The sequence below is a fragment of the Rhinolophus hipposideros genome (assembly GCF_964194185.1).
Source record: "Rhinolophus hipposideros genome assembly, chromosome: 5".
Lineage (NCBI taxonomy): Eukaryota > Metazoa > Chordata > Mammalia > Chiroptera > Rhinolophidae > Rhinolophus > Rhinolophus hipposideros.
In genome coordinates, this window is record NC_138051.1 from 38,855,727 (window position 1) to 38,876,972 (window position 21,246).

The 21,246-nt window shown below is 47.3% G+C and overlaps 1 protein-coding gene across 1 annotated transcript in view; it reads right to left on the reverse strand.

Annotated features, from left to right (window-relative positions):
• Positions 1-21,246, reverse strand: part of EHD4 (EH domain containing 4) — a 72,565-nt gene that overhangs the window by 6,219 nt on the left and 45,100 nt on the right. The window contains exons 4-5 of the mRNA XM_081050020.1: positions 14,684-15,096; positions 5,645-5,809 (exon numbers count right to left, since the gene is read on the reverse strand). Of these exons, the coding sequence (XP_080906146.1) occupies positions 5,645-5,809; positions 14,684-15,096 (578 nt within the window). The remainder of the gene's footprint in view (positions 1-5,644; positions 5,810-14,683; positions 15,097-21,246) is intronic.

The following is a 21,246-nucleotide window of genomic DNA, read 5'->3' on the forward strand; positions in this document are numbered from 1 at the left end:
GGTTTGTGTTCAGCTAGGGTTTAGACAGAGATTTCCTTGATATCAGGAGCTAAAACAAAAACCAAAAAAACAAAACTCCAAGACCAAAAAACAAATAAAAACCCCACTTCCCCATCTTTGTAGAACTGCTCTCTTCTAGGGGGCGGTCCTTCCACACTTAGCCAGGCTTGCACTGAACCTAGGAATCATCTTCATATACAACTTCATTCCTAATACTGTGTTTCCCCGAAAGTAAGACCTAGCCAGACAATCAGCTCTAATGCATCTTTTGGAGCAAAAATTAATATAAGACCCAGTATTATATTATATTATTATATATTACATTATATTATTATGTTATGTTATATTATACCCGGTCTCATATTACAGTATAATAAGACATTATTGTATTGTATTGTATTGTATCATATCGTATCGTATTGTATCCAGTCTTATAGTAAAATAAGACTGGGTCTTATATTAATTTTTGCTCCAAAAGATGCATTAGAGCTGATTGTCCAGCTAGGTCTTATTTTCAGGGAAATACGGTAGCTACCTAATACTGAATTTATGGATGGGTCATTCGTTATTCACCCTGTCCTATGCAGTTGGATATTTAGGTTGTTTCCAATGGAGAATCAAAACTGTGGTCTCTAGGGTGTACCAGCAGGGCAGACATTCTATGCTATTATTTAGAAGTGGAGCCCTGAGCTTTAGATGGGGGAGGGGGACAGAGCTGAAAGCTAAGCAACCTAACAGCACTTCTTTTCAGTAGCAAACTCTGCAGCTGTCAAACCTCCCTGAGCTGGGCCGATAGCTAGTGTTCAGTCTGCACTCAGCTTAGAGCAGCAGGGCGGTACAGGCCTGGTTTCTAAAACCCATTCCGGTTTGTGCGTCCTCCATCCTTATTGACAGACCACGGTCACCTGCATCCCACCCTAACATCAGCACCAAATAACGCTGCTAACAATTTGACCTCCTGCTACCAACATCTCAGTCAGCTAAGGGGATTGAGATGAGAAATGCCAGGAGGAGGAGAGCAGGCAGCCTACACAAAAATCTGAGTGCTGGGGTAAACAAGTCTGGATTCCCCTGGGTGCACAAACACCTACCCCATTTTCTCATCAATGAGCCTGAGTTCTGAGCACACACAGAGACCCTGTGTCTGGCCAAGCAGAAAAATGAAGGGTGGTGCCCACCCAAACTTTCCACCCTCTGAATCCAGGAGACGTGCATTCAGATTGTAAACCTCTGGAAAGCTGGCAAGGGGAAATGCCACAGATTTGCAGGGGTGGACAGGAAGCAGCTGCAGCCGCCATTCCCGCCCTCAAGGGCACACAGGAAATAAACCCTACACTCCCATGCCCCCAGGCTTGACCATGAAGTATGAGGTACAAATTCAATCACTGCCATCCCTGCCTTCCACCAGGGTAGCTCCCAGACAGATATCTTTTTAATGGGATGAATATACCCTGGGGAATTTAAAGATTCACCCATCAACGGTTGTATCCAAAGCCACCAAGCCTGGTATCCTGGAAAGGCTCCCTCCCAAGACACAAAGGTCAGTTCCCAGCCCAGTCTCCATGCGGCTTATTCCTTGCCCATTCACTCCCAACATTCACCAGTAGTTTCAGAATCCTCCGGAGGGTATGAGCAAATGGGGATGGCTCTGCTGCCCTCTGCTGTTGAAAGGCTGCCAACTCATCAGCTGTGGGGGCCAAATGCTCCCTGGAGGAGAACTGAGTCAGGGACAAAGGTGGCCGTGCTAGTGTTCTCCTCGTTTTCCAGTAGTGGGCACATCAGTGTGGTAAATCAGATTCCCTCCTGAAAGGGTTCGGGGCAGGCAGCTTCACCAGCAGGTATGGGCCTCTCCCAGCACTGTGCAAGAGCCTTCAAAATACACTCAGCTCATTGTTACAGCTAAGAGCCAGCTGGACCAGCTTGGTCCATGAGAACAGAGACTGAGAGATTGCACTGGTGAGCTCTCCGAATGACCCTCGGATATGCAAAGATCGTAATAAGGTCATTGCCAAGTTTATGCCGCCACCCCTGTCCCTGTCCCAGACACAGTAGATGTGAGGTTGACCACCTGTGTTGGAGAAGATGTCAGACGCTCAACAGACTCAGGGATGACAGAAGTTCTGACACCAAAGCTTTCTGGGTGGCAGCAAACTAGCCTAAAGCATCAGGTGACTGTAAGCGTACCTTACAGGCGCTAGTCCTGCCTTGTTTCTTGGGGTGGTGTGATTAAGGCCCAGCTGGCTTCCCAAGGGGGAAGCCTCTTTCAGCTTCTAGGGGTTTGCTCTGGAAACGCCTGGTCTCTATGCCCTGTGAAAGTCGGGCTGGCTCAGGGCCTGAGATCATCACTATCCTAGAGCCTGTGACAAGATAAATGTGAACAGAAAAGAGGGGCTATGTAGCAAACCTGACAAGCTCAAGGGGCTACTTGGCAGGCCTGACAAGCTCAGTGACTGAGAGTAACCACTCTGGATAGTCTGACCACAAATTCCTAACTGAGCAGGTCGTGGGTCGTCACATTCCAGGCCTATAGATTCCTTAATAAAAGGTTCCTCTTTGCCTTAATTGAGCCCTGTCCATTGTTTTTGGGCATCTAAAGTAACATAGATGCCAGCAGTTATCTTTTCCAGACCCTGTGGAGGAGGCATAACCATACTAGCTCTATTTACTGTAAATGTGAATGTTAACTATCCTGTCCCCACCAATGTGAAAGAAGTCTCTGTCTCTCCATTTTACTTTTTATCCAATCCTAGAGATTTCCCCACGTTGCTTTCTCCCACCTCCTTAATCTACCACCATTGGATTTCATGGAACCTTCCTTATGTTTCCTCCTTTGATTCTAATGAAGAACTGCAAACCTGCCATTCGCCAGAGCATTTTCTCAGGCCTTTGAGATTTTGCTTCCGGGCTGGTCCTCAGTGTTTTGGCTCAAATAAACTCTTAGAAACATTTTTTTCTATAGGTTTGAACTTTCTTTTGTCAACATAAACACACACTAACTTATTGAGGAACTCATTCCACACATATTCACTGAGCCACACCCCAGGGGCTGCGGATATGGTAGTGGGCAAGACAGGGGTCGCCGGCCTCATGAGGGAGCGAGCCCCGAAATAACAGATACTAAATGCATGAATTACACTGAAGCACAATAGCACTCGCATTGTAACAAGGACATGTCCCAACAATAGCCTTTGCCGCCAAAAGCGTCACTGCCAGACATAGCATAGTGGCAAAGACTGTAATCCCCAATGTACACCCCATCGGGATAAGGATTTTTACTTTTGCCATTTGTTTCCTTTTTGTTCATTGATTTATTCTGGGGCCTAGAACAGTACCTGACCACAGTAAGCTTCGTTAACATTTCTTGGGAGAATGAATAAATGAATACAGATGAACAGGGCACCTGTCAGGTGGGACCCCACGCTCCCCGTCCTTGGGCTCTCGTGTCCAATGAAGGAGCTGGGGCACTTGGGGTGGGGCCTGAACCACTGGGTTCTCAGTGAAGGTTTGGGCTCTTCCTATACTGTCCAGCGAAATGGGCTGTGCTTGCTGCTGAGACCTGAGGTGAAGGGGTACATGGCTTCCCATTTTCTTCCCCAGGACTGCGCTTCCGCCCCAGCTCTGAGAGGCCTGGGCGTCCTCTAACCTGGCCAGGCCCAGGCTAACATGGCCCCCAGTGGCTCTGGCTAGTCTGCTCCCTGTGTCATGGGGGTTCATCGGGAGGCCCTGAAAGGGAGGCTTGCCGCAGCCCCTGATGCACTCAGTGGTGCCTCGGGGCTTGGGAGCAGCACGTTCCTGGGCGGGGGACACTGCAGTAGCCTCACCAGGCTAACAAGCCCCGGAAGCCCCATTAGGTCATAGTGTGCACAGCTTCCATTTCGGGCAAGAAACCCATTTCTCTTCACAAATTTCCGAAGGATGCAAGGGAACAGCTGCCCTTCAGTTTGGTCAGAGGGTGCAGGGCACATCCTAAAGGGGTGAACGTGGAACCTGCTCAGGAAGATGCTCCAAGAGGCCCCAAAATAGCCACCTTGTGACCCGAGAAAGACCCCAATTCATTCTCTGAGCACAGGAACACCTGCTTCACTTATGGGCAAAAGTGGATGATCCCGTATGTATTCTGAAACTAGCTATGTCATATTTGAGCAGGTCATATATGCCAGATGTACTCACCTTGAGCCCTGCTATCACAACGGTAAGTGTAACCCACTCCTCTTTTAGCGTGTACTTATATAAAGTTCACATTTTTAGAAAAACCCCGAGAATCAAAGCTTCCCCTCCTGCCACCTGTTGAGCTTTGCCTCCACTGCTCAACCTCCCCTCCTCCCTTTTCCTCCTCCGACCTTCTCCTGAGGCAGGCAGGCAGGCAGGCAGCTCACAGGCCCAGCCTTCCAGCTGCATATTTTTAACTGCATTCTCATTTCAGTGCTCGTTCTCTGAGGCTCAGGGCAGGAGATGGCAATTGGGGGTCTCCAGGGTGTAGACAGCACACAGGCATGCTCTGTTTGGCTTATTAGTATTCTTTTGAGAATTTGAGCCAAAAATGGAAAACCAGGGGACTTCACATACAAATCCAGATTTCCAGCTTCTTGTGAACCATCCAGGCCCATATTCCCACAGGGCAGTGAGCACCGGGCAGGACTGGGCCTTTTCACTGCGGTGGGGCTTGCTCTCCAATCTGCCCCCACTGTGGGCCCCCCACAAGTTCTCATTGAACTTGTAGAATTCATCTCCTCCTGGTAGAGGAACCCACATCTCTACGTGAGAAAATAAGAGGTAGTCAGGGAAGGTGACACAATTTCTCTTTGCCTGGCCTGCCTCACTTGTTCACATCACTGGCTGGTGGCTGCAGGTATCTGAGTGTGTGTTGCTTGTCTTACAGACAGGACTGTGGCCTCTAGTGCAGACAGGTTCTTGCAATGGAGAAGATGGTCAGTCTGGCTCTGTGAGGACCATCTTCTTATCCAGTGCAAAGACTGTCTGCCTCGCTCGGAAGGATTTAGTTAGCAATTATATGCTCATCTAACACCACAGCGGGGTGGTGGACACACTGGTCAGGCCAGGGCGGCTGAAGCCAGCATCCATCCACTCAGGCTTATCTGGACCTGCCCGGACACAACACAGGGAGACCCTGAAATCAGGCCTAAGGCTGCCCAATGCTGACCTTTAAGCAAAATCTTTAGTGAGCATGTCTCACTGTGTCCAGCGACGTGTAGCTGTGTCCACAGAGCCCCGTGGCCTCTGACTGGGACCCCGAGCCTGAGCACACAGTCCCACAGTGCCGGGCAGCGACCTCCAGGGTCGCTCCCAGCGCTAATTCCCTTAAGGTTCGATGATTCCAAAAAGCAGGTGTCACTTCAGTGTCAAAACAACCTGGAACACAGCCTGAGAGGGTTGCTCATATGATTTTTTCATGTGAGCTTAAGTGACTTGAAATATGTCCCCTCTTGTTTTAAATGTTTCAGGAAGCAGGCAGCTTCTTAATTCACAGGAGCGTATTATCACGGATCACCATTAGGAAGGTGAACTCGTTGCATTCTCCTCCATTCTAAGCCATGAAACCCACATGTGTGCCCAGCAACCGGCCGGACACGGTGGCAGTGCCTCTCCATCCCCTGCGCAGGACGTTGTCATGGGCGCCCCGTACCTGCATTGCCTTGACCTCTGGGAAGTCCCCTGCAGAAATCTGGTATTCTCGCTGCAGCTGAATGTAGATTTCTGGCAACCTGCTGATAAGCTCTCTCTTCTTGTTTTCCTTTCCAAATACACTCGGCATCTCCTTCTTCAGGTGGCTGATGATGTAGGCGTGCACCTGAGGGAGCAGATGTCAGCGAGGACATGCCATTTAGAAGTGCACCAGGAGGATACACAAGACGGCATCTTACAAGCATCACAACACACAACAGGCACCCATACAGAGCCGCGGTCCTCGGCACAGGGGGAGGGCAAGGATCTGTGGGAGAGGAGAGGGGGAAATCACAAGCCTGGTTCTGCACGTGTAGGATGTCAGATACATGAGCGACCCCTAGGGGGCACGGTCTTAGGGTGGCTGGAATGGAGGAACAGAGCTTGGGTGAGAGCTGGACTGGCTGATGGGTTTTAGAGCTGCAGTAGAGGTGGTGGCCAGAGCCACGCGTGGGAATGAGACCACCCCGGGAAAGTGAGCGGAGAAAACCCCATTAAGGGCCAGGAGGAGGAGGAGCTAAAAAGACCTTGGGAGGTGGAATGTGGCAGTGTGGGCTGTGGGAGGACAGATGCAGGGAAGAGGTGACATCTGAATTGGGCCTTGAAGGGAGGGATGTGGCAGCCTGTGAGGGAAAAGCATGGATGGAGGCGTAGAGGTAACACGCTGTGGGCCGCACTTGGGGCAGTGCTGTGTGTGAGGCTGCAGCACAGGCTTAGAAGGTGGGCTGCACTTAGACTGCTCGGTGGGAGCTAGGAGCAGATGGAGGATTTAGAACGACCCTGCTATCCTAATACTAGGCTAATGATGGGTCTGGGAGAACAGGGAGGCAGGAATAATGCAGAGAGAGCTCCCTGCTTTCCAGATGGGCTGATGATGCTTGTCTGGAGACATGGTGGGGGCGAGGTCTGGCCGTAAAGAGGATTTCCCATGGGTCCCCATCTTAAAAAGCATCTCTGAGGAAGGGTGACTGACTGGGGAAGTTCTCTGGCCCTAGTTCTTGTGCCTCTGAGGGGCTGTCCTGTGTTTTTACGTAGAGAGTGGGCAGGACAGATGGGGGCCTGGGTGGGAAAGATCTCAGTTCTGGTGATTAACCAGAAGAACTAAAGAGAGTGTCACCGAGGCTGGTGCCTGGGAGCACCAGGAAATGAAACTAGAGCCGAAGGAAATGGCTGATCTGCACGGAAATGTGTGCCCGGTGAGCAGTGAAATGAGAATTCCCATAACCTTTCCGGGGACAGTGTAGACCCCGAGATCTCTACAGGTGGCACTAAAATCACTTCTACACTAGACCAGCTACCTGGGACCGGGCTGGACGGCAGAAGCTCCCTCTGGCAGAGGGACCAGCAATACTCAAGGGGGAAGCCTCAGGGCTTCCTGTTACCCAAGAGGTGGGCAATCCTGTTTGGCTCGTGTCACCACCCTCTTCCTTACATTTCCACTTTCCCACTGATTTCCAACTTCAGGACGTTAAGAAATATTCATTACAAAGGTTCTCTCTGTGTATCTAGAATTCTACAGACTAATTTAGAAGTCAGGAAAATAACTAAAATAAGAAAGGATGAAAAACAGAGCAGTGATTACAAAGAAAAAATGACTATGTAGCTACAGAAAATCCTATTAAAGAAAACAGACTTCTACTGTAATCTTGTGGAAGAATGGAAATTAAATAAAGGGGGTAAGCAGACACATCCCATGGTTCAGCCAAGGGCCTCTGTGTTTGGATACACACTGGGCACAGCCAAAAACATTTTACTATGAGTTGAACACTAAAACAAGTGCATAATGCAAATACTGGCATGCTCGGACCAGACAATGCTAACTTTTCCATCCCTATAAAGGTCATTTTTCCATAAGCACACGTTGTGCTGCCTGGCTATTGCTACAAGCATAGATTGGGAGAGATTACTCTAAACCTTTCTGTCACTAGTAAACCTGTTATTTACTTATTTTTCAAATTAAAATAACCTACAATATTCACATGATTTTTTGAGCTAACTAGGGAAACCCAAAGTTTGGAAATCCTTTATTTAGAGTGATGGTCTTTAACTATATTCCTGAGGATATGATGAATAAGCGGTAAGATGAGTATTAAATAATCTCTTGGCCTTGGATAGTGATGCCTGACTTGGTCTGGATGGGCTGGGGGAGGGCCCTGCCTCGCCCTGAAGGACTTGGAGAGCCTGCTATGTTCAGTCGAGGAGAACCAGCTGCTCACTAGCCTTTCTCATGTCATTTCCTTGGTCTCGGCCCTCCTGGGACCTCTGGACTGGGCCTATGCATACCACTCCCTTCCATGCCCAGACCTGTCCCACTCTGGAGCCAACCCCAACGGAATCAAGAAGTCCCACAGCTGCTCAGTCTCCCACTCACAAAGGCTTCTTACTGACCCCCGGACCTCCACCCCAAGCTCAGGCCTGGGGCAGCTTCTAGGCCCCTGTAGTGTTCCCTAAGACCCCTTACGACCTACTAGTGTGGTACCTCAGAGCTTCCAGGCCTCTGCTCAGAGAAACCTGACTCCCCACCCAGCCCCTGGCCCCCCTAGGATTGGCACCCTGTTCCTGAACACTGCCTAGCACCCGGGGCCTGCTTTAGCTGGGCTAAATTGCATCTGACGTGCGCCTGCTGCAGCTCTCTACCCACTGTTTGGCACCTGCTCCCTGACCTCAGCCCACATGGTGTTCAATGCCTGATGACTGAAGCTGCTGGCTAATGGGCCACCTTTGGACACCAGGCCTCTAGGGCCCTGGCATAACTGGGGCAGTTTTGGTGCCAGATTTCAACTCCCTCCTCTTCCCACCTGCCTAGCGCCATCTGAATCATGACCCTCAGGTGACCTGCTCATGCTACAGGCTGTTCTCAGCCTCAATCTCCACTTCGAGGAAGTTCCATTGGCCTGTTTTGTGGCAGTGTCCTGTTCTGCTGCCTCTCCCTGCCACCCCACCTCCCTGCCCTTCCCTGAGACAATAATCAGATCTGTCCGTGGGCCCTGCCTCTAAGAAGTTTAACCAGTTACAAAGCACATTATAATACTCAGAATCATAGACTATTAAATCTGGAGAGGATCCCCTATATTTAATTGACTTCCTGGTTCCAGGAAACACGTATGACTTACTCCAGGTGACACAGCGAGGTAGGGATGCAGAGCTGGCGGTGGCATTCAACTGCCTCATCCCCGTTTAGTGAATTAATTACTTTCTGTGGCTGTGAATTTAAAATCTCACTGAAGCTGCTGAAAATCTGGAATTCAAAATGAACTATGTCCTACAGAAAACAACAGTGTGGAAACCTTGGGAGGTTTGGCTTCTGACTGTTCTTAGCTCACAGGGAAGCTTTGGAAGTTCACTTACTCCCCCCACCGCCACAAAAAACGGATATATTATGACGTGCAACACTATGAACCCCAGAAAAATATGGGGAAAGACTGCAATCATTTGGCCGGACGGCACCTTATAGTTTTCTAAGGACTCTGGGTAAACAGAGGGCACAGCCAGGAGAGCTGAAGTCCCCAGTCAACAAAAGCCCTTCTGTGTCAAAGGTGTCTTTCCAAATAAACGCTGAATGGAGGGCCAGGCCAGGCAATAGTCCCTGTGGAAGGAGGTGAAAACAGTTTGAGATGTTTTGTTCTTGATAATGAGAGAAAACTAATTGAGAAGAGCAATAGGAAGGAGAAGATGGGGGAGAAAGAGGAGAGGAGGGAGGCAGGACAAGAACCAGCCTTGTAAGGCCAGGGTCAGGCCCTGCCACCACGGCCCACTCACTGAGCAGCTCCAGGAGAGGGGTCTAATCCACCTCCTCAGCTCGCTCATTTGTAAATTGGAAATTGCAACCCTTACCTCACAGGGTCGTTATTAGGAGAATCAAGAGGTCATGGATTTGAATGCACTCTGTCCACTAGAAAGAGGAGTGAAAATGTTACTTGTTATTGACTCAAGTCAAAGACCAACAGCTGGAGGGGTAGCGGTGCCAGAGAAGGCTCGCAGCTATTTCGTCCTTATGGAATAATTAATAAACACTACATATTTGCATAGGAATATGATGAATTGAGGACCCAAGTGCTTCATTCACAAGTGAAGGACATTCACAAGTGAAGGGGGTTTCCGGACATTCTTACCTTGTCCAATTCACCTTTTTCTGTGTATAAAACTGGAAAAGCCCCAATTTGTGCAAGGGGGATGATTGGGGCTAAATCGAATGGATCAAAATGTCCCTTTTTCTCTGGGCTAGTCACTCAACAAGCAGAAAGAGATGTCCTCCCATTAAACGGACACGAACTTACAGTTCACGTATACACTACAACAACCTCCTTTATTGTGTCCAGTGACAAATGTGTATATATAGCCAAGAGAAGCATGTTCTTGGAATGATACTGCTCGCAGGGCAACCCCCGGCAGCGAATGCTAAAAGCTTCCAGTGCTCATGGTCAGTAGGAATGGAAATACTCATGGAATCTGGACACTGGGGAGCAGTTTGGGAGAAGTCAAGCTGGGAAAACATGGTTCTACGCTGTGCAACCTTCTCTGGAAGCTTAACAAAATCTGTTGGAGACCTGCGTCTTTGTAGGCCCTGCTGGAAACGTACATACAGCATTCAACATCAGGGGATCAGCACATTTTTCAAGTGGGTTTATTATAATAAAAGAAGTTCATAAACTAAAGACCCAAAAGATGAACCCATGAGATAGTAAGAGTGTAAGACTGTGAGAGGCAGAGAAAAGCAGCTGATAGGTTCCCACTTGAGCAGGGGTTTGCTATCCTGTTGAAATCACAGCTGGTACTGACAGCACATGTGATTCTGAACAGCTTAAATGGCACTTGAGGGGGCCCACCCAGTCATCTGAGGTCAATCTTCAAAGAGACAGGCTTCCCTACATGGGCTCAAGCACTGACACACACATCCACAGTAGCTTGGAGCTGCTGACTGAGCTATTTTTAAAAGCCCCATGGCGTACTAAGCATTAAAGGAAAGGGATCATCATTATGAACTGTAGAATGACAGTCACACACCTTAGCCTGGGTCCATTTGGTCAATTTCAAAATGTCTAACTTCTCCACAGAAGGAATTGACAGTGAAGCCGGCCCGGAAAGCTAGGCTCTGCACATTACACATGACTAAGAAGAGAACATGTTTTGAATACGAAACTAAATTCCACAGAACTATAGTGAACCCCCCAAATCACTCCTTTTCCTTCTCATTTTTGGTTGCTCCTTCCTCAAATGTTGACACCCTTTTTTGTTGAGCAAAGATCTCCAAGTGGGTGGGAACCTTTCCTGTTCTTGGGAAACGTATTTATAAAGGGTAAGGTCAGAAAGTGAACTAGCCCCAATTAACCTTTGTTAACTTATCGCATAAAATACTTTCATTTGGGGTTTGTAAGAGCCTAATATCTTTAATTTGGCTATTTTATTACAGCTGAATACAACAAAATTATATTTTCTAAACCCTCTTTTTGGCTTTTCCCCAATAGCTTACTCTAAAGAGTCATGAAAAGGACCCTGACTGGCATCTTAGATTGTGAACAGTCTTCACAATGATGTCTATTGATACAACAAGAAGTGATCTTTGAGGCTAATCAAAAGACTCATTCCAAAGGTTTCCTGTTCTTGAAATAGAGAGTTGCAATATATATACATATACGTATGTGTATGTGTGTGTGTGTGTGTGTGTGTATAAAGCAGGGAAATCATTACATTTCACAAGCTATTTGATAAGTGTGAATTTTTTATATTATTAAAATGTCATCGTTCTGACACCTTGAGTTTGATTACCGTAGGACTGGCAGGACATTAATGGCGCACTTGTTTTATTCCTGGATGGGCCATGAATTCTGCCTAGTTACGGTGTTCTATAAATAGACACACTGCACACCCCAACTCAGATCTGACATGTCCTAGGTGACATCTGAAAACAGCCTTTTCAGGTTTTCAAGATGTCAGCTCAATAAACCTTTACATTTTGTAAGGTTTCTGTGGATGGAGAATTTTGCGGAATAAACAGAATGACAGATTAATGCAGAAAGCAAGGACATACATAGTAAGGAGCAATAGACGCTGTCCACTCTGAAATTCAGGTGAGTGCTTTCTGGGCCAAGGAGTCAGACCGACTGGGGTTTGAATCTGTATTTTGCACAACGTATAGGCCGTGAAGCCACGGGCAAGTTACTTGACCTTTCTGAGGGGTAGTTCCCTTGCATGAGAAATGAAGACAGTGCCCAACCCGTGCAGTTAGTGACTGGGTCAGACAAAATAACACATGTCATGCAAACGGTAGAGCTTCTGCAACACTACAGACCCTCAGTAATGGTTGTCTTGCAAAAGGAAAACTGGATCAAAAGAAATAAAGATTAATATACCAAAACCCAAGAGCATTTTTAAGAAATATAAATACAGCAAAGAAGAAAACTCAGGTGACTCCTTATCCATTTAAGCACCAAGTTCACAAATGCCCATAAAACTGCAGATGGTGTAAAGTGGATGGCATTGAAGGTCGCTGTACTGAGTGCTGCTTCTTATCTGCCCGAGAATGTTTCCTGGCCCCCTGCCCAGCATGGTGCTGCCCCAGGAGCACGCTGGCACTAAGAAGCTCGGGCTGCAAATGTCTGTACTTTAAACATGATCCTTTATGAAAAGGAACAAGCCAGATACTATTCTCAGGAAGAAAAAATAAAGACAAGCTTTTTTTGCTAGAAGTAAGCTCAGCAAGTTGACTGCCCTCTGCCCCCCACCCCCATCTATACAAGGGCCTCCGTTATTCCTGGTGTCCGTACAGAGCAGTATTCTGTGTCTCTCTAGACCCAGGCCATGCTGGCCTGTTCCGAGGGCCTAACGCTCAAGGATGGCAGGACATCCCATCATGCTTGGCATTCCCAGTGAACTCGCGGCTCTTTATTTATTTATATGACCAAATACAGCTGCGTCTTGAGTCACTAGACCCTCAACAATGACTGGTAAACTAAATATATCCATGGGCCTTTAAAAATAGTTCCAAAAAATATTGTAAAATCTGCAAAAGCTATGACATTTTTTACCAGCCTTGGTTATAAAATAATGTTGGGTATTGTGTACCCCGAAGGTTAAGTTCAGCTGTATGAGCTGGAGAAGAGAAACACCACATGCCAAGGGGATCATCAAATGGGCAAAAACAGACTTCCTGCCACAAAGCAACAGGCCCAGGACAAAGAAGGAGAGAGAAAGTATTTCAGGAGAGCTGCAAGTACGTAACTGACAAACTGGTTGGCACAGCTGCCTCGTAGAACTGGAACAAAAGTCACTGGAGTTCTAGAAAGGAAGCAGCTTGTACCAGGAAGAAAGGATAGAGAGCAGTGACTCACAGGAACAGTGGTGACTGCAGATTAGCTGCATGACATGGGAAGACAGCCTGGCAGGCACTGGGTCGGAAGTTGGGTAGAGAGGAAAGAGCAGACGCAGATACTGTATCTGGGGCCAGGGCGGCCAGGGAGGCCTTTTTGACACAGGAGAAATGCTGCTGTGTGAGCGCATCGGCATGAGGACAGGCTGCTGAGGAGCCAGGAGGAGCTTTGGAAGGTTGGTCAACTGCCCAGCGGTCACCCTCCGAGCACAGTGTCCACACCCCAAGAGCGAATAGCTCACCATTCTGTAACAGGGGGTTCAGCACCCCCCCTCTACCAGACTAGGCTCCCCAGCCCTGTCCCAGGGGTGCTGAGCAACTGTTGGCTGAGGAGGCAAAGTGGTGAAGGCATGCTTGGCCCTAAAGCCAGACCAGACGCCACTCGCTGTTCAAGAGGATGTGGGAGGGGACACCGATTATTTGGTGCCAGAAGACGAAGGGGAAGTGAGGTGACCCTTCCTCTAGACCAGGGTACCAATGGATTGGGAAAGGCTGGCCTATAGACTGGTTTTAGCTGAAGTGACAAGGCCAAAGCAGAAGGCTAGACTGAGAGCCAGGAGGGCTGGTAGTCCTGGCTTTGTCACCAGAGATTAGGTGACCTTGGAGAAACCATCTTTCCCACTTTGTCCTTGTAAGATTAGAGAGTTAGGATAGACCTCTGGTTCCCAAACCCAGCTGCTCATCAGAATCACCTGGGGAGCCATGCGCGCACGTGCACACGATTCAGAAGCTCTGGCACAGGGTTTGGGAATTTACATTGGTTAATGCTCCTGGGTATTTCTCATGATCACTGGGACTAGATAAACTCTGGAGGCACTTCCAGCATAAGAGGACAATAATTTTGTGAAATGGACACATATTTTTAAAAGAACAATTTTTTTTCTATACTTTTTCTTAGAGTGGTCACGTGCTCTTCTCTCTCCAGAGACATGACAAGAACTGACTCCGCTACTTGAAGGCGGTTAGCAGACTGCTGCTCACGCCTGTAGGGCACACACTCCCAGGGCTGCTGAAGGGCTCAGCTATGAGGTAGGGGAGCCAGGAGCCCCCGTGTGCACGCTTACAGGCCACAGCTTGGAATGGGGATGGGGAGTGACCTCAGAACCAGTTCTGTTAGGCTGAACCAACCTTCTCCTACAGCTGCTTTGGGTCCAGGTGGTGACATCAGGCTCTATGCCTTGGGTACAGGGTGACGAGTGGTGGCATCTGAGCACCCCACCAGTCCCACCAACACCACCTCGCTGCAGTTTGCTGGCTACGTTCCCATTGTCCTAAACCAATGGCAGCTTCCAGGTGGTTAGTGCACCAATCCCTCCCTGGTGCCAGGTGCTCCACCAAGCCCTCTGTGAGGTCTGTCACTCTGAATCCTTACGGCGCCTTCTGATGTGCTCTTCTTAGCTCCATTTTACACAACAGAAAACAGGTTTGGAAAGGTTACGTCACTTGCCCAAGATCACAGAGCTTGGAGCCAGGATCTACGCAGGAACATTGACCTTGAGGCTGTCTTCTAACCTATGACAAGTTCCGTTCCCTCAGGCTCCTGGAATGGGCTCCCCCTCCCCCACTTTCCCTTAGAGAGGAGACAGCGGGCAGGGTCCCCCGCCTGAGGCTGCCGCCCGGCGTGTGCTCGCTTACCTTTGCCAGCCTGGCTCGCTTGATGAGGTCGTTGAGTTTGCGCACCGCTGCCTTCTGGGGAAGGCTCTGGATGTCTCTGAAGAGGTCCTGGGCCTCGGCCTCGAAGAGCCGGCGGTTGTCCGTGTTCTGTAGGGGCTGCGCCCAGAAGGAGCCAATGTAGACACGCAGCACCTCAGGTGTGTTGATGACCTTGCCTAGGGACCACATGAGGGCCCCGTAGACGCGCATCAGCTGCTGCGTGTCCACTTGGTCGGCCTTATTCAGCACCACGCGGATCTTGTCATCCTGGCCCCGGAAGGCCTTGATGGCCTCTGAGAACTCGTCCGAGATGTCCAGTTTGTGAGCATCGAACAGCAGGATGATCCTGTCCACCCGCTCAGCGAACCACTGCAGGACCTGGCAGAAGTCGTACCCTAGATGGAGAGAGAGCATGTCAGCCGGGGCTGCTGCAGGACACACATTTACCGGGAGGGATGCTCTGAGAATCAACAGCTGCCAGGGAGAGAGCCTGTTGGAGGCAGTGGACGCCTCATGACCTGAAAAATCACTTCAAATGGGGCCTTCTGGGTTGGATGCATTTAGTTAATACTGGGGATGCTGGGAGCCCTTCCATGGGAAGAATAGGAAAGAGAAAGGGGCTCACGGTCACTGTGGGCAATGCTTACTTCCATATCTGTAATTTCATTTAGTCCTCACGTATCTCACCTAGCACTGTCCTTGTGATCAATGGCAAAATTGATTGGTGGCTCTGTAAAACTGCAGGCCCTGGGTCAAAAGCTCTTACTTCTATCAATCTCACTTTTCTGAAAGTACCAGAGATGGAGAAGGAAGAAATCCTGGAGGTGGCTTGGAGTCCTATGGCGTGTCCCGTAAGCACAACAAAAGAGGAATTGCCTTCTCTTAACCCAAGTTTTTAGGAGTGTTAAGGAAGTCAAAGGTTGGCCTGGCCGAAACTGTGACCAATATTTATCATTTGGTCTATTTATATCTTAAGGATGTAAATATTTTTAAAAATCATGTCTCACAGCCATTCTGTGAAATGGTCTCCTGCCAATTTCTTTTTAAAAATGGATAGGCCCACAACAAATTCTGTTCAGTTTGCTTTGGCCATGTACCAATACGCTCCAAATCATGTAGCTAAATCAACACTCCTCTCAACCCATGGTCCAGACTTAAAGGCATTTCCCCAGGGAGCAGAGTCCCACGAAAGGCAAACAAGAGAAGGCCAGTCTCATAAGGTTTATTTTTAATCTCGATCTGATTAGCTGTGGAATCAGTCTCAGTGCAGCCCAATCGGAACCCAGATGGCACCTTTCCTGACTCCTGATTAAGTCTTTTTTTAGATTTTGAAAACTTCCAAACACACAAAAGTCTAGAGAATCATATCATGAATGTTGATATACTCACCAGGGGACTTTAATACATTTTGACACTTGGCTTTGTTTTCTTCAGATGCTTAAAAAAAAGTTAAGTCTAGTTTATTCATATAATGAAATACTATAAAGCACTGAGGACGAACTAGGTTATCACTTGTCAACAAAGGAGAGTACGTCTCCAAAGAATTGGTGAGTAAAACAAATCAGTTTCAAAAGGACATACGAGGGCTGACAACTAAGTGTGCGAACTTAATTGTCTGACTTTGTATACAGTACGTCATTTGTGTAAAATGTTAAAAAACAAAGCAATACTCAACAGCCTATGGATATCTACTGCAGCACCCATATAAAACATTATTAACACCCATTTTGGGATATGGAAGTGAGGTGGATAAGAAAGTGTCTAGAGGAGAATGATCCATTATGCAGAAATAAAGGGGGTCCACGCACTAAACTTTCCATGAATTTGAAGAACAGGCGTAAGGGGAGTAGTTGAATAAGCAAACTGGATTCAGACACATTTTTAATAAAGAAAACACAATGTTCAGCCATGCTGAAGCCCCTGTGCACCGTCGTCCTGAGCCCTTTCCTCAACCTCCTCCCAGGGGAAACCACGGCCTGAAGGTGGTGTGTATCGTCACCATGTGTTTGTGTACTCCCAGGTCACGCATTTGAATTCTCTATTCTGCTTCACTGTGGCACTCCCTGATTCCTTGGGGACCAGGAGGACAAAGGTAGTTCTCAGAATGTGGGCCAGAGTTTATTTTCATCGCTGTCAGCAGCCAGTTCAGCACAGAGGAAAATGAAAGACCTATTGAACTGGTCCCACGGTAGCATGTAAAGATTCAGGGTCAAGATTTCACTCTGAGTTCTGTCCCTGTGAGACCAGAACAAACTGCCTCTCTAGGTAACAGTAAGTGATTCTGTCATTTGACACTGACATGTGGGCCAAGCTGTCCCAGAGGCTGGTAGTAGATCCTCAGCAGATGAATGAAGACGCTGTTCCCTGGAAGCTGGGCAGGCACTTTGCAACCACTCACCAGAAGGACCTGCATGTGAACTCGCTTTTCCAGGAGGGATGATTGGCTTATTCTCTCTGACCCAAACACTCTCTCCCTCGGTCTCCTTTGTGACCAAAATTGGGTAAGTGAAGGTTCAGAAACACATTAAAGAAACACTGTGTACGTGCACACTGGAGTGGACATGAGTCGCATTTCGCTCAACACTCTTCCAGTTGTGTGTGGGGGAGTGGTTCTCATGGCCAAAGAAGCTGCAGGTGGGGCGGACAGTCCCTTGCCCCTCTCACGAGCAGGTTGGGGTACAGTCAGGTGATCTGAAATCAGGACAATCATTTCCTTCTACCAGAGAGGGATGCTGAATCTTGAGCGAATGGTGCCATGAGAATTTATTCATGGGTGAGGTGGCTGAATGGAGGTGAAGCCACCAGCCGTGGTGGCTTCCTAACCTAGTTTTAACTTCGTTCTTCAACCTTCCCATTTATTCTGTGAACAACCTATCTTCTGAAAAATTCCTTTTATGCTTAAGGTAGCCAGAATCAGCTTCTCTGGTTTGCTACCAAGTACCATGACCGGTAAATAATTTCCCCCCACATGTGAATAGTTCTGGATTCCGGATGCTGTTACAATCAGTGCCTAAAGAAACTTGCCACCCCCACAACTGTTATCTCTGGGGCGCGTGCAAACTCAGCCATGCAGACATGCAACTCTTCCTCTGAGGGCCAGCCGGGTTGAGTGTTCGGCATGGATAGCACTACACATGTTTAAACTTTAACTTAAATTTGGGTTCCTAATAATTATTTTAAATGTCTTTTAAAAAGACTTCGTTCCAAAGCTTCAGTGCAATAAAAAACTACTGATAACGGAGCTATAAGTTCACTAAAGGTGAACCCATTACTCATCTCTGGAGGAACAGCTGCATGTATGTATTTTCTTGCTTTAAAATAACAAGAACTTAATGAAGTTTAACAAGTACAGGTACATAGAACCGGTTGTCGCCGAGGAAGTGTAAAAGGATTCCCTGCCACACATCAGGCAATGCAATCAAAGGTGAAGAAATCACCAACTGTCTCAGAAGAAAGCAGAGAATTATCAGAGCTGGGAGGGGTTGGTTTGCTCAATTCTCCCCCTGCTCACAGTTTTTAATAGTATTATTCAGTGGTATTAGGTACATTTACATTTTTGTGCAACCATCACAACCATCCCCAGAACTCTTCATCTCCCCAAACCGAAACTGTACCCATTAAACACTAACTCCCTATCCTCCTCCTCTAGCCCCTCCCAACCACCATTCTGTTTTCTGTCTCTATGAATTTGACTAGTCCAGGTACCTCATATAAATAAAATCATACAGCATTTGTTTTTGTGTGACTGACTTACTTCACTTTAACATAATGTCCTTGAGGTTCATCTCTGTTGTAGTACGTGTGAGAATTTCCTTCCTTTTTAAGACTGACTAGGTCTGCTCAATCCTTCTATCTTCATGAGATAAGATGGGCACCCGATAGCTATCTATCAAAAAGTTCCTACTGATTTTTAAGAAATAATTTAAGACATATTTAGTCTGGCTGAAGAAAGGCAGAAGGAAAGCAGTGATTCAGAAGGACCTAGAGACCACCGGTTCTCAAAGCATGGTCTTGCATCAGAATCAAATGAGGGGCTGTGCTAAAATTTAGACTCCCAGCTCCTCCCTGGAACCACAGAATCTAAATCCCAGGGGCTGGGCTTGGTGGTCTGCATTTTATAAGCTCCCCAGTTGACTGCGATGCCTGGTAGTTTGAGGACCACTGCCTTTGACAGACTACCAAGACATGGGTGGCAGTTATGTCTGTGTTAGTGTGGGTCAAAACACAACACATTTAAGGTAGTTTCTTTTCATTCTAACAAGTTACCAATAAATAGTTAGATGGTGCATCACTGAATTGAGGAAACAGAATTTGAATCTGCTTATTTGAAGATGGATTTTAGAATTCATGGAAACTGCCCTATTGTTGCTCATGTCGGGCGTTGGCCCTGGCAAGCCCTTCCCCTCTGGTTTAGAATCTAGAAATCGAGCCCAAATCCTCTTTATTCTTGAAAACACATGGGTGAACGCTGATTAAGTTACATACTAAACTTCTTTAAGCCCCAATTTTCATATCTATAAAATCGGGTGACTGAGTGATTACGTGAAAAAAGGCTTTTAATGTGCTCTATACAGGATTGAGACTTAGTAAACTTTCAATCAATATAAGGTATTATTACTTCTGCCCCTCTCCTCTGTTGTAAGTGTACTCAACTGGTCCCTCTCTGAGCTCCCAGAGCCCTTTGCTTGCGTTCCCATCACACCACTTCACAGATTGTGCTATCAGATGGACGTGTAAGGTGCTTTCGTTAGACCATAGTTCTTTGACCACAGGGACCATGTATTCCTCCTGGTGGCACAAGACAGTGGTTATCAGTGTGGGCTTTGGACTTAGGATCTAATCCTGGCTTCATCATTTACTAGGCAAGTTACTTAACCTCTCTGTGCGTTGTTTCCTCATCTGGAAAATGGAGCTAATAATTTTATCCACATTCCTCATGGGGCTGCAGAGCTAACATATGTGAAGCATTTAGAATCACCTTGGCACCTAGAAAGCTCTCCAAAATATTTTATCTACTAGTTATTTTTAAAACCTTTGTCTCCAGTGCCCGGCGCATGGTGGAAAGCACAAGAAATGTTTGTTAAAAGGATTCCTGACTAGGCCAAGTATAGTCTGCCGCCATGGAAAGAAACAAAATTAATTAGCACAAAGATGACAATGCAATGATGCTTGAGCCAAGTGATAGGACCAATCCTCAGAAAATAGCTAATGGGAGATACCGACTGAGCAGAGAGCCACTCATATTTTATAAATAGAGCTAGTGGATTCACAAAGGCCCAGAGGGTTTTGTTTCCTTGTTTGTGAAATGGCCAGAGTTCTACTAATTGGTCTGAAAAACCCTGGGTTGCACCTAAAACAAATCTATGATCCTGTCAGATATTCCCTGGCTTAGGAAAGTCCAGTGTACACCCACACTGGCTGGGATAACTCAGGGCATCCATTGTACTCAATAGGAGGAGAGGAATGAATTTCCCCACCGATTCTGTTACAGGGGGCAGTATGGCCCCAACTAACACGAAGTAAATGTGTGACAGAGCTACCACTTAAAACCAGTGGTGCGCAGACTGAACGTGGCCCTTGGCTGCTGTTTTGTTCGGTCTACACAGTGTCTTTGCAGTTTGAGTGGACTGTCTTTGGTCCGGACATGCACTGTCCACCTGGTGCCCACTTCTGAGTGGGAAATCCACAGCTCTGACTCAGTCCTAGAGACAAAACTGTGCCCTCTGAGAAACTGCCCCAGCTCTCCTGGGCTCCTGCAGTGGTCCCCAGAGAATTGTACTGTGTTCACAGGTGTCTCCTCAACAGGGCTATGACACCTGCGGGCAGGGCTTCTTCTTACCCTGCTCTCTCCAGCAACAGATCAGCGCTCAGCAAGAACAGGTCGCGGCCCACGCTTCTTGAAGGACTGAATGTTTTCTGTGGGAAAATGTATTCAAAAGTCCCAGAACTTGCTTTAAACAATCTTTTGGAACACGTCTCTCTGCAAATTGGAAATATACTAAGTAGACTATTTAAATACAAAAATCAAAAAAATGGATTAATTAATAAGTACCAAGTGCCTAGGATGTGCTTAGAACTGTTGCTGAGGGACATATGTCTATAAAACTAAGGCTGCTAGCTTTACCCACAATAGCCCCAAACTGGAAACAATCCAAATGTCCCTCAACAGAATAAACGGTGGTACAGCTACACAGTGGAATACTACTCAGCAATAAATGAGCTGACACAGGCAGGAACATGGGGGAATCTCAGAAACATGTCGAGTGAGAGAAGCCAGACACTAAAGAATATATACTGTGAGGCTCCGTTTAATTTAAATTCCAGAACAGGCAAAGCTAAGTTACAGTGACTGAGAACAGACCAGTGGTTGCTTGTGGCTGAGGGTGGGGCTGACACTGATTGCCAAGTGGCATGAACAAAAAAAGGAACTTCTCAGGGTGACAGAAAGTTTCTATTTCTTGATGATGATGGTAGTTACATGAATGTGCAAGTTTGCCAAAACTCACATACAATTAAACGAGTACATACTCATACTCATATAATTA